This window comes from Nymphalis io, chromosome 23, assembly GCF_905147045.1.
Source record: "Nymphalis io chromosome 23, ilAglIoxx1.1, whole genome shotgun sequence".
Classification (NCBI taxonomy): Eukaryota; Metazoa; Arthropoda; class Insecta; order Lepidoptera; family Nymphalidae; genus Nymphalis; species Nymphalis io.
In genome coordinates, this window is record NC_065910.1 from 6264841 (window position 1) to 6280958 (window position 16118).

General features: G+C 33.6%; 2 protein-coding genes across 2 annotated transcripts in view; one reads left to right on the forward strand and one right to left on the reverse strand.

The window, feature by feature from the left end:
• The window catches only part of LOC126777505 (myb protein), a 173497-nt gene that overhangs the window by 89107 nt on the left and 68272 nt on the right, over positions 1 to 16118 (reverse strand). The window lies entirely within an intron of this gene.
• On the forward strand, positions 12849 to 14293 carry LOC126777593 (gloverin-like). The gene is made up of 5 exons (XM_050500665.1): positions 12849 to 12993; positions 13223 to 13319; positions 13498 to 13618; positions 13776 to 13961; positions 14097 to 14293. Exons 2-5 carry the CDS (start codon positions 13228 to 13230, stop codon positions 14226 to 14228), a joined length of 531 nt encoding a protein of 176 aa, XP_050356622.1. The 5' UTR covers positions 12849 to 12993; positions 13223 to 13227; the 3' UTR covers positions 14229 to 14293.

Sequence of the window (16118 nt, forward strand, 5' to 3'; positions counted from 1 at the left end):
CTAACCTATGAAATATACCCCCTGGGCATCCAATCTTTCATTAGCAGTTCTCTTTTCCCTCGAGACTTAATCTCATTTCAGATGAAAAATCTTGAATGAAGTCATAACAAATATACTAGTGGTTTAGCTATTATTATTAGACGTCCTTGGAAAAACAGTTACATACATATTTTTATGAATATATTTTACCTAAGTTACACATATATGCAAAACGTGGCTTTTTTTCAAGGAAGGACTTCTCTTGATTTCGTGAAATATTAGGTATATGGGATTCTTAACCACTAAATAGTCTGCGATGATAATGATCTGAGGAGCCACGAGACCGTTTTGACATTTGACATTACACGACTGCCGCCTCCCCCATTACTGTGTATATATTGACCGAGCTACCCCAACTTACTTATAGAAATGAGGGTATACCATTCATTGGCCAGGTTAATCTACTCAGAGAAGTATCAAATATTAATAGTATCAAATAGTACTTTGTATTATTTTTTACCTAACCGTGCTTTTACAAAGTCCAGTTTATGCAACAGCAAGCAATTACACCAATTCTAATAAAATACATTTGGAAAATGCCACTGTCAGAAATATTCAGCAAATCTTACATCACCCAAGCGCTGCCAAGGATGTAACCAACCAACTAAGATGTTATGGCCCTTATGCTTGTGGCGCACTTTTTCACAATCACATTACAATTGAAAAACAGAAGTGCAATCACTTACATTATAATAAATTCACACGCCAGTTTTTAAGAGATTTGTGTCGCATCAAAATAATATACCATCGTTTCAAATGTCATCCGCTTTTCTAGTAAATTCGTAGACGCATTTATATTGAAAATAAAAATAGAAATAACATGAAGCTCGTACAAGTAGTTTGCTCTTAAATCATTGCTGCAAGACAGACAAACGGACCGCAAACATTTTTATTTCCGTACTAAAACCATGGCAATACAGGAGTTACTTTAAAAGATTGCCTGCTTTTATATTTGGTATTTCGTGCCTTCACAGGCAATATAACGGGGCACGTAACTTACAAACGGCCGACGATCCACAACAGCCACTCGAATCTAAAATATACTTCTTTTCTGAAATGGTTATAAAGATAGCAGTTTCAATTTACTGCCAGTTTTATATTACAAAAAAAAATGTTACAAATATTCCTTTCTCAAATTCTATGGACTAACAGTCATTATGAAATTTTTCCTCCACGTTGTCAGGGATACAGAAAAGGATATAGGGTACCTAACCACTGCAAACCAGCTCCCTCCCTAACACTAAAACGTACGTAACTAGTAATTCATATCCCCGTATTCAGTAGTCAACAGGCACGAAATCTTACCATGTGCGAAAATGTTTTTGCTACACAATAGTTTTAAGAATCAAACAGATTTAAATGGTATGTTCTATTTCAGGCATTTCTCAGTTTTGTTAACTATGCGAAGTTATTGTGAGCATTATAGCCTATTCCAATCTCAAGAGTAATAAACAAACCTTAGATTTATATAATACAATATATCTGCTATATTATAAACTACAAACAGTTCTTGATTAATATATATTTATATATACAACACTTGTATTTAATTATATTTCACTTCAGAAGTTTCGATAAATTCGCTGTATTCAAAACGTTTTACGAATCCGTAATGAATACAGACTTAATTCAAGATCTCAACCGGTGTTATGTAAATTAAATGTCGAAGTTGTTTATTTTTCACTCCTCTTGTAAATAATTAAAAAATATATAAAGATACATAAAGCAAATGTTGATATGCGACTAATATAGATACTGCTCCGTAAGAAATATATTGCACTGTATATGCACCATCCATTGGAATTCATCGTCGAACTGAATCTAAAATGTTGTATTCCTTATAACTGTCATTTCATTGAATCACGGACCCTTCAACCTGTAACAAAAAATACAGAGTATTGATAGAAAATAAGATTGAATTGTTTTTTTTTCTTCAACCTTCAAATCAGAACGCAAGAATACTAAGCACTATTGTTTAGCGGTAAAATATGTGATGATTAGGTGCTACTACCCAGACGGACTCCCACAAAAGCCCACAAATTTGATAACTGTAAACTGAAATTACTTTGTGTTCTATCTTTGTATTTATATCTCTTTTTTTGTGATGTGAAGTATATGATTTTTAAATTAAGAAGCGTTTTTTTAAATTTTAGATTATTAAGGCGATATGTTTTTTTACTACATAAAAATATAAATTCTTTTTGCTTTGAGACATCAAGATTTAACGTGACGTGTTTTTCGAACAGCTCCAAAGGTTCGCACGCCCACATAGATTTTACGTTAGATAAAATACGAAAAATAAACCATAAAAAAACAACATTTCGAATCGAATCTGAACTCAAATTCGAATGTCGTGTTACGTTATCAAAATTATTTTGTATCTGTTAACCCTTACGGTTAACCCTTTTTACTTTTCAAAGGACTTTTTTGGTTGTGTTTACTAAACTTTTATTTTATTATAGTTTTATTACTAAATAAAATATAGGTTAGTTGTTTTTAAGCATTGTTTTAGTTTCAAGTGTAATTATTAAATATTATTCTTAGTTTCATTTAGGTTCCTATAAACAGGGTCATTTGGTGAGTGAAGACCCCCACTCAAATCTCAAATTGTCTCTGTCTTATGCTACTCCCTTTCAGAGTGGGCCCGTAGGTTGTTCTTAAAATCTCCTACCAGCGTGTCAAAGGTCGACCTCTGCTCCTTTTTCCTTAAGTCCCGCGGCACCTTATCGTTCTCACGACCTAATTAAGCACCAGAGGTTGACACCTCTGGTCCTTAAGTCTAGCAATATGTCCTTTTCCAACAAAATTTTCGTACATAACTCGATTGTTTGCTTTAGTTTTGTTTCTTATTCTACTGTGCCTTAATTTATTTATTTTTCATATTTTAAGCATACTGTTCTCCATTCCTCGTTGGCGGGTATTTATAATAAAACTACTTAGACTTAAAGAAATTTTGAAAATCGAATCAAGTGGAGTCTACCCAACCTTTGTATATAATTTTAACTATCCTATAGTGATTGAATTTTATTATTTACATTAATAAAAATAATTTATATGAGAAAAATTTAAACGTATGAAAACATATTCAAATATTAAATCATGCATGAAAAAAGTTAGCGACAGCCAGAGTTAGTTTGTTTTGATAAATAAATTCATTTCCTGCATTTATAATATTGTTGGCGTAAATTTGTTCGAAATGATTGATTCAAAGGTTAATGACCTATGAAACATTAGCCTTTTATTTGGTTCGACCGCATATTTTTTTGTAATTTTGTTTTTTACAAATTATATTTTTATATTCAGTAGTAAACTATATACAGACATTTTTATAATATACAAAATTAAAAATGTTTTTTACTGGTAAATTGTATTTGAATTTCTCCAGACGTGTTTTGACGTGTTGTTTGTGTTGTGTGTGACGATTAATGTCTTTTCGAAATGGCCTAGTGGTAAGAACGCGTGTATCTTAACCGACGATCGTGGGTTCAGACCCGGGTAAGCACCATTGATTTATGTGCTTAAATAGTGTTTATAATTCATCTCGTGCTTGACGGTGTAGGAAAACATCGTGAGGAAACTTACATGTGTTTCTTTATTAATGTGTGTGTAATTAATGTCTGATATTCTGACACGTGTATTCCACCAACCCGCATTGGACCAGCGTGGTGGAATAAGCTTAAGCCTTCTCCTCAAAACTGGAGAAGAGGCCTTAGCCCAGCAGTGGGATATTCACAGGCTGTTACTAGATACTGGGCCATCACACACTTAGAACCGTACAAACATATTTATAACTGTAATTGAAAAAAATAATTATAATATGTATGTAATATATGTATTATAAACATAAAATCACCGAAGAAATCCCTTTTAACTTATAATCCCACATTTGGTATTAATCTCTAAGTGCGCGGATTCCGGCGCGGACGTAAACCCTTAATTTAAACCTTAAATCCTTTAATGTTGAAATTCGAAACGAAAAAATTAATTCATTCGTTAAATAATTGCTATACGGGCCTTTATACGCTTGGATACGCTATTGACTTGAACGTAATACGAATGTAAACATATTGTGGTTGCGAAATTCGTTTAGAGTTGAATAATTACTTATTTAGATAGATCTGTGATAGCTCCATTATACATGGTGCCTCGTTTGCTTCAGGCCGAATGCATTACTTAGAAATGTCGACTCTGTTTGAACGCATATCTGCTCGAATGTTGACAGAGCACCTCGGGTTTTTGCTATTCCGACGCCTCGGGCGAGTTCATTTTCTAAATACGCCCGAGCACTAGTGACGTGGCCACCAATAAAATCTGCTAAAATTGAATAAATATTGTATACCTTAAAATAAAAAAAAGCCTTTACATACAAAAGAGAGGCAAGAAAAAAACAAAATACTACATTATTTAAATTAAACAGAATTTGAACGGTCAATTAATCTTCATTATATGTGAACTGACTTATATCTTTTTGTTTACAATTGCAAAATTAGCATAATCTAACTTTTGCCCTTATAATCTTTTTTATGTTAGAAATTAAAACATAATATAAATAAGACGTATATGTTAATCTTTCTTCTTTCCCTTATTAGGAGAGAAATATATAAAAATATGACGCCGTCACGGGACGTCCGACAGATGAGGAACATGGAAATTGATCTTTATTGAATATAAATTCTTATAATTAAAGAAACCAATGAATAAATACGAAGTAAAATAAATAAAAACAGAGTTGATAAAGTGTTATGTTCTTATTTTTAGCAACGAAGTATACCTAATACCTAATATAAGCACCAATCACAGACAAGGGTGTAGAGAGTGGAGTTGGAGAGGGAGATTGACGGCATAAGAGAACGTCATGCCGTTTGCCAACACATACGAGTCGGACTTACCCCCAAGGAGCGCCAACAGATGTTTCAAAACAAAAAAAAAAGTAGATTTTTATGAATACTAAAATTAATTTACAATTAAAAATATATAAACTGGATCTCGTAATTATGTTCTGTGTTGTTAATAATGTATATTTTTGTCCATTTTATTTAACTAAACTCAACTTTAATTACAATTTTTAATAACAAATTTTAAATTATTATTTTTCCTATTCCACGATATAAATGACCAGCTGTTCAATCGTTATTAAGTAGATAAACATCCAATCACATCAACAATTTTAGTAAGACATTTTTAGTACACCTGATTGGTTTATTTTTTTTAAAAATAAATCAAATTTTGAAAAAAAAAATATTTCATTTGTTTCATTTTCATATCGGTTCCTATTTTCTTTCCAACATCTGAACAATTCAACCGGCAATTTTTCCCCTTCCGTACCCACTTTTTCTTTCTTCCAAAATCCAATCTAATAAAATACCGTATTTCAAATATTCCCAACTTTCGTATTTATAAGTAAAACCTTTTTTAACTTTTTACTGAATCTACAAATAATATTATGAATGAATTATTTAAGAAAAAATTGAACCAAAATAATAAGGCTGAGTATTTTTCATAACTTTTTAATACTTTTTTATTATTCTGACTATTCGCAAATCACGCGGGAATAACTGGATCAAACAATAACATTTTATCATGAGGTAATAAAAAATATTACTGTTCGATGTTTAAAATAAACTTGAATTAACATAACACAAACAACTAAAAAGAAGCTTTTATTTAAAAAATATTGTGTCTGAACTGTCGGCTGTCTGGCTAACTTGTCTGACTTGTCCAATCAGTTCGAATCAGGTTATCTTCCAACCAAAATTGTCGTCGAAACTGCACCAAATACAAATTAAATATAATTTGAGATTTGACGAAAACATACTAACAAAGATTGCAAGTTAAATAAAAATTAAAACCTTCTTAGCTATAATCACATCACAGATAAAACATACCGTCGTTTTATTAAGCATTTTAAATTTATTCCATTTCGCGAAAATCGTGTATAAACAGAGCCGTCTTCGAGACAGAAGTGGGATATAATTTGTAAAGTTTATAATGAAATACTTCGCCGAAGACGACGAGTTTGTTATAGAGCGAGAAACTGAAGTCCATGAAAATACTGCGGAATATTGCGATACACTGAGCTCATAATGATTTATTTAATAATTTTTAAAATTACGGTTCAAGCTCTTGATAACTAATAGTTGACAATTAAGAGGATTCATCTTATGTTAAGTAATACAATTACAAATAGTTAAATGTATTTTTTACTGATTACTTGCCAGTCCCGGCTTGTGCGAAGCCTTTAATAACGTTAGATACTTTTTATGTGGAAGTGGAACCTATATCAATATCTATATAACATATTGAAAGAAAAACATACAAAGAAAAATCTTAGTTTTTAGCCTAGGCCTTATAAATAAAATTAAAATGTCTATCTATGATTTCAAAATAACTCAAAATCTTTTTTAAGTTAATATGGCCATTTGCAAGTTAAAAATCTACGATTATTTTCATATCTGTGTATCTGTTTGTCCAGTCTTATCTTCAAAACGAATAAAAATTTCAAATAAAATGATAATTGGTTGAATCCCTCCTTCCAAGGTCCAGACTTCCAAAACACCCTCTCTATGCAAATATTCATTAAGTCAACTACCATGGTAACTGTCAACCAACTTTGAAAAGTCTATTAAACACAAACAGATATACTAACACCAATTTTCTTATATATTTATGAGCTTACATTGATAGTAATCTCTTTAACCAATAATAGAAAAACAATATTATTACACTATTATTATTAGGTCCTTACATATGAAATTGGCGTTTTGTCGTACTGACCACTTTGATCTGTAATATCTCCTCTTACATTGGAGTTTTGAAAACAATCATTCATTTGTTTTTTCCTCATTATTTTTTTCTTTGGCGTCGCTTATTACCGCACAATGGAAAACATGAAATATCGGTTTATTTACGAGTACGAATTCTACCGTGGCACCAGGGCTGCAGAAACAGCTCGAAGGATTAATGATATGTACGGCGCTGGTGTCGCAAAAGAAAGCACGGTACGTTTTTGGTTTCAACGTTTTCGTTCTGGAAATTTCGACCTTCAGAACCAATCCCGTGGACGGCCGGAGACCAAAGTGGAAAATGAAGAATTGAAGGCTATTGTGGAAACGGATCCATCACAAAGCACTTCAGAGATAGCTGCAGGCTTTTGGGGTAAGTGATAAAACTGTATTAATCCACTTGAAGCAAATCGGGAAAGTAAAAAAACTTGAACGATGGGTATCTCATGAATTGAGTGAATCGAACTTGCAAATACGCCTCGACTGCTGTGTTACTTTGCTCAACCAACACAATAAAGAAGGATTTTTAAATCGAATCATTACTTGTGATGAAAAGTGGATACTGTACGATAATCGGAAGCTCTCGTTGCAATGACTGAACCCTGGAGACCCCGCCAAATCCTGCCCTAAACGAAAATTGACTCAGAAAAAGTTACTTGTAAGTGTTTGGTGGACTAGCGCCGGTGCCGTTCACTACAGCTTTATAAAATCTGGCCAAACGATTACGGCAGATATCTATTGTCAGCAACTGCAAACCATGAAGGAAGAACTAGCTGCTAAACAACCGAGATTGGTCAATCGCTCTAGGCCACGCCTGCTTCACGACAACGCAAGACCACACACTGCGCAACAAACAACCACTAAGTTAGATGAGCTACAATTGGAATGTCTGTGACATCCACCGTAATCCCCGGACGTCGCTCCAACAGATTACCATTTTTGCCCGAATTTGGACAACTTGGACAAGGAAAAAAATTCAACTCCGATGCGGCAGTCCAACCTGCCTTCAAAGAGTTTATTCATTCTCGCCCCCAAGGTTTTTTTAGTAAAGGGATCAATAAACTATCTATGAGATGGCAAAAGTGCATAGATAAAAAAAAAATTGACTTTATATTCCTCCCGTACAAAACGCCTATTTCATATGTAAGGACCTAATATTATGTTATCAATACATATTTCAAAATTATTTAAATTTAGTTTTAGTACAACATAAACGAAACACGCACATATTTTTTAAATAGTTACAAATAGCACTTGCATAGTCGCAAGTAGTTTCCGCTCAAAATTATACCTACTAGCAAGACGATTGTAATTTACATGTTCATATATTCGCTGGGTAATGATGGCCTATAAATATACGAGATGGCCTAGTGGTTAGAACCCGTGAATCTTAACCGATGATCGTGGTTACAAACCCGGACAAGCACCACTGAATTTTCATGTGCTTTTTTTGTTTAAACATCATTTTGTGCTTGACGGTGAAGGAAAACATCGTGAGAAAACCTGCACGTGTCCAATTTCATTGAAATTATTCCACATGTCTAATCTACCAACCCGTATTGGAATAGCGTGGTAGAATAAGCTCCAAACCTTCTCAAAAGGGAGAAAATGCCTTAGCCCAGCAGTGCGACATTAACAGGCTGTTACTGTACTGTACTGTAATGATATGTAATATAAATGGTAGCGACGTAACTAACCTTTGTATCGCAACCTTAACTCAGAAGCTCCATCGAAGCGTGAAATGGGACGAGTTGTTAGTTTACAAAAAGAGGACCTTATCTTCAACTTATAGCGGCCGTCAAATGGCGTCTTTCACGATGCATTGCACGGGGGAATGAAATGAAAACTTTTAAAATTGACAGTCGCTTAACTTTCTTACTGCCTTGACTCTAAATTATATACAAGTTTACAAATATACCAAAAGTAAAATACAATAAAATACTAGAGAATTTTGAATATTTAATGTTTTTAATATGTGTTAATATAATGAGTGTAACAATTTTATTATTAATAATAATATCTTAATAGTGCGAATGTAGGTTATCTATAAATTAATGTTTATATAATAATACTAGCTGACCCGTGCCCATTTCGTTGGGCGTTGGGAATTTATAATTGTTGATAATATGACCAATAAACATGACATAACGATTTAACCCTTCGTATTCCGCATCACACACCATGAGAAATGCTGTATCTGCCGCCGCTTTGTAGGGTGAAAGAGAAAGAACATACCTAAGAAAGAGATAGTTTTTTTCTGTCTCTTTCATAGGCCGCATGCTATGATTTGGTATAGCCAGACGTAAACTTTTTTTTTTCAGCCTTTTGTCGTCCACTGCTGGACGAAAGCCTCCCATAGAACGCCAACCATCCCGATATTGGGCAATCCGCATCCATCCCGAACCTGCCACCTTTTTAAATAATCGGTCCATCTTGTCACAGGGCATCCGTTTGCCTAAGCGTGGTCTCCACTCTAACACGTGTCGGCTCCATCGGCCATCAATGCGCCTGGAAACATGATCAGCCCACTTCCACTTCAGCGAGCTAATTCTACGCGCGATGTCGGTGCCTTTAGTTCTCTGGCGAATGTCCTCATTTCGGATTCTATCTGCCAGAGAAACCCCAAGCATTGCGCGTTCCATTGCTCGCTGAGCGACCCTAAATTCGTGGACCAATCCACATTCGTGTCCACGTTTCGGCACCGTAAGTCATTACAGATAGGACGCACTGATTGAAGACCCTGGTCTTAAGCGACTGTGGGATCAACGATTCAAAAATATGACGTAACCTCCCGAATGCCGCCCAGCCCAAACGTATTCTTCTTTTAGCCTCCTTCTCAAAGTTGTGCCGGCCAAGTTGTATAGTTTGGCCCGGGTAGATATATTCCTGCACAACTTCAAGTGGAGAGTCATTTACGACCACTGGTCTCGGGGATACATGTCGATATGCCATGGCATATCGACGTAAACTTTATTTTGACAATATTATCGAAAGTTTATGTATACTCTTTTTTTATCACTAGCTCTCACATCCAATTTATTTATTATTTGTTGAATAAAAGTCTGTGTTTTACTCATTTATTATGATTGTTTTTACTTTTTTACAAGTTTTCATTATTTATATCACCGCTTCCTCCCAGTAAAATCCTATGAAAATCTGGTTCGAATATATCTGTTACGAGTGAATATTACGAGACGGTTGTAAAATAATGAGATTATTTGACATGTCTGTTACGTTGCCCGCATATAGTTTTTTTTATTAATTAGGGAGCCATTATATGTATATGAAGTAAAACTTTTTCTTATTGCTTATATAAAAATAGTGTAACAAAATATATATCAATTATAGGCTAACTTAACATTCATCAAATAAAAAAATACAATAAAATATTTTTTTTATATTTTTAGAATTTATTAACTTTTTTTTTTTTTATAGAATAGGAAGGAGGACGAGCATATGGGCCACCTGATGGTAAGTGGTCACCAAACGCCCTTAGACATTGGCATTGTAAGAAATGTCAACCATCGCTTATAGCCAATGCGCCACCAACCTTGGGAACTAAGATTTTATGTCCCTTGTGCCTGTAATTACACTGGCTCACTCACCCTTCAAACCGGAACACAATATATCAAGTATCAAGTATTGCTGTTTTGCGGTAGAATATCTGATGAGTGGGTGGTACCTACCCAGACGAGCTTGCACAAAGCCCTACCACCAGCCCTACTACCAAACTAAAACATTAATTCAATTGAATATGTTTATATAAAAGATATATTTTTTATTCATAAAAAGTTTACTTTAAATGGTGTTAAAAATTACTAACTAATATGAATAAGATTATTATAACTACAAATTCAAGTACCTACTATCAATACTTAAAATAGAGTCTCTTGGACGAATCTAGTCTGATTTTGTATACATAATAATCGGTTTGAGATCTTTGCACGTGGACCTGATCAATGTTTTGTATGATACGCAACATTTCTCTAGGTGATTCCGGAAAGGCAATGTCTAAAATATTATCCTAGATTAATCCGTTTCAATTCCATCTAAACAATAAATCTTTGTTTCGTAATTAACAACACCATTTTACCTATAAGTATATATCTTATATTAGTAGTAAAATTGATGTGTAAATAAAAACTGTTAAAAAAATGACTATTAAATTAAAAAAATCTGTTAAAAATGAAAAGCATTTTTAAATCTCGCTATAGTGTGTATGAAAATTATTCTATATTTTATTCATTTTCTTGTATATGAAACTTTGAAGTTATAAAATGAGATCACAAATAGTAAGAACCGAACACAACCTGAAACTGACACCTGAATCTTATTGATACTAAAATGTTTTTAAAAAGATTGATGAATACCTACGTATGAAATTAATTTAATATGATAACTTTATTTAAATAATTAAAATATAAATTATAAATATTATAATTGAATGATAAGTTTAAAGAAATAATAATATTAATTTTATTTAGGGTAAAATAAAATCTTTGCGGAAGAAGTACGAAAAGCTATTTTATATACAGAATATACAAATATATTCTACGCTCACCCAAGAACCTTTGTTAACATGAATAAAATCACTTTGCTGTTGTTAATTATATTCGAAAAACATTTTGCAATTTACGAAATTTTCACAAATATGGCCGCGAGCATTTGAAAAAATGATGTTGGCGCGCGAATTTGCGACGTGAATTTCGTCGTGGCTGATTGGTCGAAATGATAATCTAATAAAAAAGAGAGAGACAAATATATATCAATTACTATGGATAAAAAAGAGCTAGGTATATGTTTTTCTAGTATAGTGTAAAACAAAAAAAAATTAACTGAGATAACGTTCGAGCGCATATCTACGCTCCGGCATACGAAGGATTAAATTATTTTTTTTAATATAAAAAACTACTTTTTGTGAATTAAATATAATAGTCAGACTTATGCTGTTGCTGACTTTTTTGTAGGAATTATTATACTCTACAACTTTTATCTAGAACTAAATCATATATCTCTCATCGTTAACTCAGCGTTTTTTCTCCGACTTACTTTGCAAATCCGACTACCACGAAAAAGCCTTTTAATTACAAATAACATATAGCCTATGACACTTACAAATAATGTGGCTTTCTATTGGTAAAGGAATTTTCAAAATCGGTTCAGTAGATCCAGGAGATTACCCCGTACAACCTCACAAACTTTACCTCTTTATAATATTATTAGCAATTAGTATATTAATATAGATACAGATTTAATCATCACACGAAGAACTTCGTATAACAAACCGACGACTACAAAGCAACTACAAAGGAGAATCTGGACCACAACTTTATCATGGTGATACAAACATACATAATAGAGACGACCCCAACATGGACAAGCTGACCGAACACCATCCAGACCAGCCTAGGAATCCAGGAGCAAGGTTTTTACAATGTTAGTTAGCGCTGCAGCGCTTCACATTCTATATCGTTCAACACATGACAATTTGTTTTTATAAAGAGGCAGAACAACGTCTGCTATGTTTTGCCAGTTAATATTAAGTGCTAAAGTTTATGTACGCAAATTCGTGAGACAAAATCTATAATGAAGTCCATCAAGAGAGGTCTTTCTAAAAATAAATAGAATACAATAAAGTTCAAATCTGTTGCTCTTTAAATTTACAGATTAAAATTAACATAATAAAGAAAAATTAATGACAGTAATTTTATTAACGTTAAACTATTAGAGTCCCACGACTTTGTCGCGTATTGTATATGCATATATCCTTTATATATATACTTACTTATATTTAGATCGCAAGCTACCTAAATATCAATAACAATCGGTTCATCAGCTTAATGATAAGGTAACAGACATCAGAACATCAGACAGACATTGAATTACACTTTCATAATATTACTATAAACTATAAATAGATATATTCGCAGTACATTAAAATGTTATGACGTAATAAATTTTATAACGCTGATAAGAGAAGGAATTAACCTCTTATCAATGTAATAAAATTCATTCAGTTGCGCGTATACGGGGGAGAACATGGGTCAATAGCACAAGGAGCGCCTAGGAAGTCCCGTTCGTCCGCACAATGTATAAATACTGTTTCTGACGGGATGAAATTATCATTAACTCAAAATATATCGAGGGTTAAGCTTCTATTAAATCTATTACGGTACGAATTTTTATTAATTTCATTCCAAATTTAAATATTCATTAAAATATAAGCTTTTGTTTTGTTTTTTCTTTATTAACATACATCAATAAATTCAAGGCACCAGTTATTATGCCTACATAGATTTATTTCTTTAAATAATTAGACTTCGTTTCTGTACTGCGGTAATTATATTTCATCTTCTTATTGTATAAATATAATTATTAAAAGTGTTGGCTTATGTTTACAGACAAAATGCAGTCCCTTTATACACTCTCTGCGGTTTTCCTCGTGGCTGCGGTTTCAGCACAAGACTATCAACTGGACCCCGACGAGATAGTTATCCCGTGAGTTTGACAACAGATATATTTACACCTTCGCTCTGAACTTATTTTTTATTCGGATGTTAAAAGTAAAACATGACATAAATATATATAGGTATATTTTGTGAGTGAAACAGTAACATTACAATAACTCCGCTTTATTAAGGGCCGTATATTAACATTTAATGTGGTTTTCCTGTAGCTACCCCGAATGGTACGTGAGCAACGCGGAGCCTAGACATCGCCGTGACGTCACTTACGACAAGAAGATGGGGGACGGCCGCGTCTTCGGAACACTTGGACAGAACGACAACGGATTATTTGTAAGAATTTTATTACATTTTAATGTTCACAAACTCGGCAGTTTCGACAAATCTAATTTAAGTGGGTAGCTTAAAGGCTATTCGAATGTTAAGTACATATATACAATTGATTATTGATTTTTTTTACAGTTATAAATGTGTTCTCATTTTGCTTTAGGGTAAAGGTGGTTATGAGCACCAGATCTTCAACGACAACCGCGGCAAACTAGACGGCCAGGTGTACGGGTCTCGTGTGTTGGGGCCCGATGGTGGGTCGTCCCACTTCGGCGGAGGACTTAACTGGAAAAACCCCAACGCTGCTGCTTCCCTTGACATCAGCCGGCAGATTCACGGAGGAACTTCTGTGAGTTTTTGACAAAGTTTTGTCAGTTTTATCCATCAATATTTTAGTATATCATAATTATTTAACGATTGAAATATGTTTTAATAGTTTTCAAGCCTCATGAAATGTATAATGAAATAAACATATAATCCCCAGTACCAAGCTGCAGCTGGTGGCAGGTGGCCGGTGGGTAAGAACGGTGACTTCTCACTACAAGGGACATACGGCCGCGCGGCGGGCATGCCACGCCAGTACGGCGGACTCGCTAACTTCAACTACCGCTGGTGAATTGTGACGGCGATTATTATTTATAGTATTACTATTGATTTTCAATAAAATTTGTTTTAAGTTCATTTTATTTGTTTCAAGTGGGAACCTACTTTACCTTTAAAGCCTTATTCAACCAAATTAAATGAAATGTAGTGATACTAGCGATACGAAATAAAGACGCTACCGATATAAACCTACAATAAAATGGGTAGTGTCTCGTTGATCCTATCAAATTACATTTATACCAAATATGAAAATATACTCTAAAATTTAAAAAGCTGAAGCTATTTTTGCGAATAAAAAACGGTTTTAATCTATGACGTAATAGATACAAAGAGCAAAATGACATAATACATAATACTATTAATTTAAGCCAACTATACAATTTGAACAATATCAATATCAGCTAGTTTTTAACCATACCTATATCAAACATCCTAAACTTCGTAAACTGTGTAGCTGAGTGTCCATATCGGGGATGGTAGTAATAGCCTGTGAATGTCCCACTGCTGGGCTAAGGCCTCCTCTCTTTTTCGAGGAAAAGGTTTGGAGCTTATTCCACCACGCTGCTCCAATGCGGGTTGGTGGAATACACATGTGGCAGAATTTCAGTGAAATTAATCACTTGCAGGTTTCCTCGCGATGTTTTCCTTCACCGTCAAGCGCGAGTTTAATTATAAACACAAATTAAGCACATGAAAATTCAGTGGTGTTTGTCTGGGTTTGAACCCAGAATCATCGGTTAAAATTCCTGCGTTCTAACCACTGGGCCATCTCGGCTTTCGATAATAAATGAGGATTTTAATAAATTTCGAATGTAAATTGAAATTAAAATTTCAAAAATTTGAAATTAAAAAAAAATTTAAATTACTTAATATAATGTATATATAATAATAATGTAAACGCTAAACATTTGTTTTTTTTTGTTTTTAAACGAAATTACATTACATCGTCACAATTAAACTTATTATCCGTCAAAATAATAAATCAACTGCACATACTTTTACTTTTTACTTACTTTATACTTTATTGTACACCACAGAGAGAAAAAACATATAAAAAACATGTATACAGCTTAAACAAAATTAGCATACAATTTTGCCGATATTTGTTAACATAGTTCAATATTAAAATAGTAAATCATTTAATATTTTTTTTCCTTGAGTAAGTACTTTCGGCAAGAAAAAAGTTTTTCTTGCCGAATTAATGAATTAAAATTTCATGTTATAAATCACATTGACGAATAAAGCGTTTTACTCGGTAAGTGATAATATATATATTTAAAAAACCTTGCAATTAGTTGATGTTGATTTAACGCAGTAAATAGTAATTCAATTGTATTTAATTAATACTATATGCATATGTAATAATGTCCTCCAGACTGATTTCGGCCACGGTGGCCAATCTTAAGAGAGATTAGCCAACTACGCACGAGATATTATAGTGCACGAGTGTGTGCGCAAACACAGGTGCACTGTCTATTCCATAATTCTCATAATCCGATAGGCCGGCAATGCGACACGACCGGAAAGAGTTCAGTCGCAGGACCTATAGCTTTACGTGCTTTCCGAGGCACGGGAGTATACACACTTCCAACTTCCAGACTCCGGGCTGCTACTGAGTATTTTCTAATAAAAAAACGTAATAACTTTTTATTGGCCCGACCTGGGAATTGAACCCAGGACCTTCGGGTCTGCGGCTTTATATCAAGCTACTAGACCAACGAGGCAGTCATATGCATACGTACATGTAGTTTAATTGTCTAAAAAGAGCAATTACTGAATTGCCAGTTCGACTCGGCAGATAGACATACCTTCTTAAGAATGAACTTTATCACATAATGAAAAACGGTAGAACCTTTTTATGCTTTTTGACGACTACAAAATATAAGCGAATATTATTTTTAAA